The sequence below is a fragment of the Montipora foliosa genome, chromosome 9 (genome assembly GCF_036669935.1).
Source record: "Montipora foliosa isolate CH-2021 chromosome 9, ASM3666993v2, whole genome shotgun sequence".
Classification (NCBI taxonomy): domain Eukaryota; kingdom Metazoa; phylum Cnidaria; class Anthozoa; order Scleractinia; family Acroporidae; genus Montipora; species Montipora foliosa.
Genome location: NC_090877.1, coordinates 48,842,142 through 48,844,641, shown reverse-complemented (window position 1 = coordinate 48,844,641; position 2,500 = coordinate 48,842,142). Strand labels below are relative to the sequence as shown.

Sequence of the window (2,500 nt, the reverse complement as noted above, 5' to 3'; positions counted from 1 at the left end):
CAGTAGCTTGTGCGACTTGACCAAAGTTGGCAGAGAAATAGTCATAAATAGTGTCGTTTAAAAGTTTGATACTTGAGCTGAGATTCTGAGCCGTGATTGGATAATTAAGAAAAAGGACTGATTTGAAATATTTGTTGGCCGTTATCCATTGATCATCAGATTTAGGTAGATTTATTCCTGTTTTAATATCAGGAAAACCATAATCTCCAGGTTCAAGAGAAGAGACACCAGAGGTTATTAAAGGAACACTTCCATTGCCATATTCTTGATCAGTGAGCGAGATATCATTGAGGTCAGCGCGAAGTTGATCATTCAAACCCAAAACAACTCTACAGCTCCTTTGATGCATCTTTAATCCTCTGTTTCCCTTACAAAGTTTACCACAACAGAAGCAGTGTCTGCTACAGGATCATGATCATTCGGGAGTTGTTCCTCTCCAACATTGTGACGTTCCGGTCGATGAATTCGTTGTTTGCAGCGCCACGCATGGCGGCCCAGCGAGACAAAATCTTTTTCACAGAAAGAACAGACGACTCCAGCCAGTAAAATGAACAGAAAACGTGGATAGGCCATTTAAAAGCAGCAAAACAGAGATTAACTAATTAAGATATCAATTCAAGCATAAAATGATGATAAAACTGGAGACATGTACAGAGCGTGTTTGCTCTGCTCGATGTCCAATAATAATAAATAAATGAATATTATTATTATTATTATTATTATTATTATTATTATTATTATTATTATTATTATTATTATTGATCATGACTTACTCCAAAGTTTAGTTAGTCTGAAGTCTGCTATGTTCTTTCCCAAAAATACCCCTTTTCAGTGGATTTGAAGATCAATTATAATAATTATTAGTTTAGGATAAAGATTTTGTCAGTACTGCTTTATACAAGTCATGTAGTAGTGCTTATGGCAGTTATATACTAACTGAAGATGTCTGACACATACCTCTGACATTTTCTTCTTCAAAGTACTAATTTCTTCAGAAGCTTCTTTGACATCTCCAACTTCCCTCATCATTGTGTCCAATAGGCTAGTGAGCTTAAATTGCACATGTAATGAGTTTTTCAGGCCTCATGCAGTTGTTCAAAAGGTGGATAATGCTATCCAGCAGGATAAATCAATATCCAGAGGATAAATGCTAGCAAAACCAACTGAGTTATCCAGTGGATAATGATTTATTAACCCTTCGAACAAATGGGGCCAGGAAAATAACAACAGAGCTTTTTACGGTTCTTGAACCTCTGGCCCACTTTGTTAAGCAAATATGCAAGTTACTTAAAGTGCACCTAACCCCAAAATATTTTTTTCGCTAAAATAAATCTTTGCACCTGTTCGAAACGCATTGCGGCCATTTTTTCGTTTTTCTAACAAATCCTGCCATTTCATAGGCTTCGAAAGTTGCGAAAATCCAAGCATCTTTTGTTCACGACCGAGTCAGAAGGGGAGTGGGTCTATTCCCGCTTTGACGTCACATGCTGATTTACATTGCATTAACTCTTTGTAAAAATGCATGCAAAGTAGATTGAGAAGTCAAAGCAGGAATAGACCCACTCCCCTTCTGACTCGGTCGTGAACAAAAGATGCTTGGATTTCCGCAACTTTCAAAGCCTATAAAATGGCAGGATTTGTTAGAAAAACGAAAAAAATGGCCGCAATGCGTTTCGAACAGGTGCAAAGATTTATTTTAGCGAGAAAAATATTTTGGGGTTAGGTGCACTTTAAGAGGTAAATGGAAGAAGAGACTGTCGGCCCACTGTTGGCTAACTATTGGCCCACAGTTGACTGACAAGTAACCAACAGGTTTATTTGTAAACTGACACGCCACTGACAGATTATTTTGAATGTAAACAAGCTGACAAACATAACAAGATCTTTAGAGTTACTAAGCTTGTAAGGTTACTGAACAGTTCCCATTAGTCTAATGTTACATACAATTAGGTAAAACCTAAAATGTTACATTTCAAGCACAATAACCACTGCTCCCTTGACTTTGGTGTTACCTTCTAGTCATGGTGAACATGCTACGCGAGGGTCAGCTGCTACCCTTGAAATTAGACAACAGTTTCTATCATTGAAGAGGAAATTCGTCTCACAAATGGCTCTTTCAGGAGCCACCAACTTTTCGAAAGTCAATGGCCAACAAGAACAGTTATAGCATTGTGTAGTGTTATTAAAGTCGTGTTTATCCAAGCTTTAAGGGTGCTTCTAAAAGCCATTCGATATGAAACATTACACTGGCGACGAGCACGGGATTTTTGGAGTAATTATTTTTGAAATATCACACGAAGAAAACAAATTTTGTGAGAGTAATGAGCAAACAAAACACCAGTCAACCAGCTGGGCCAAGTCAGCGATCAGGGCAAATTAAGTACGAAGTCTACCCTGTTTTGAACCTAGGGCAGAACCCCACACTTTATCGGTACATTGGAAGCGACGGAAATGCTCGTTTGATTTGTATGTGTTGGCAAAAGGGATTGTGGAAGATTGT

General features: G+C 38.0%; 1 protein-coding gene across 2 annotated transcripts in view; it reads right to left on the bottom strand.

The window, feature by feature from the left end:
- The window catches only part of LOC137971996 (glutamine-rich protein 2-like), a 30,589-nt gene that overhangs the window by 24,641 nt on the left and 3,448 nt on the right, over positions 1-2,500 (bottom strand). For both annotated transcript variants that reach the window (XM_068818785.1, XM_068818784.1), the window contains exon 2: positions 958-1,050. In XM_068818785.1, the coding sequence (XP_068674886.1) occupies positions 958-1,050 (93 nt within the window). The remainder of the gene's footprint in view (positions 1-957; positions 1,051-2,500) is intronic.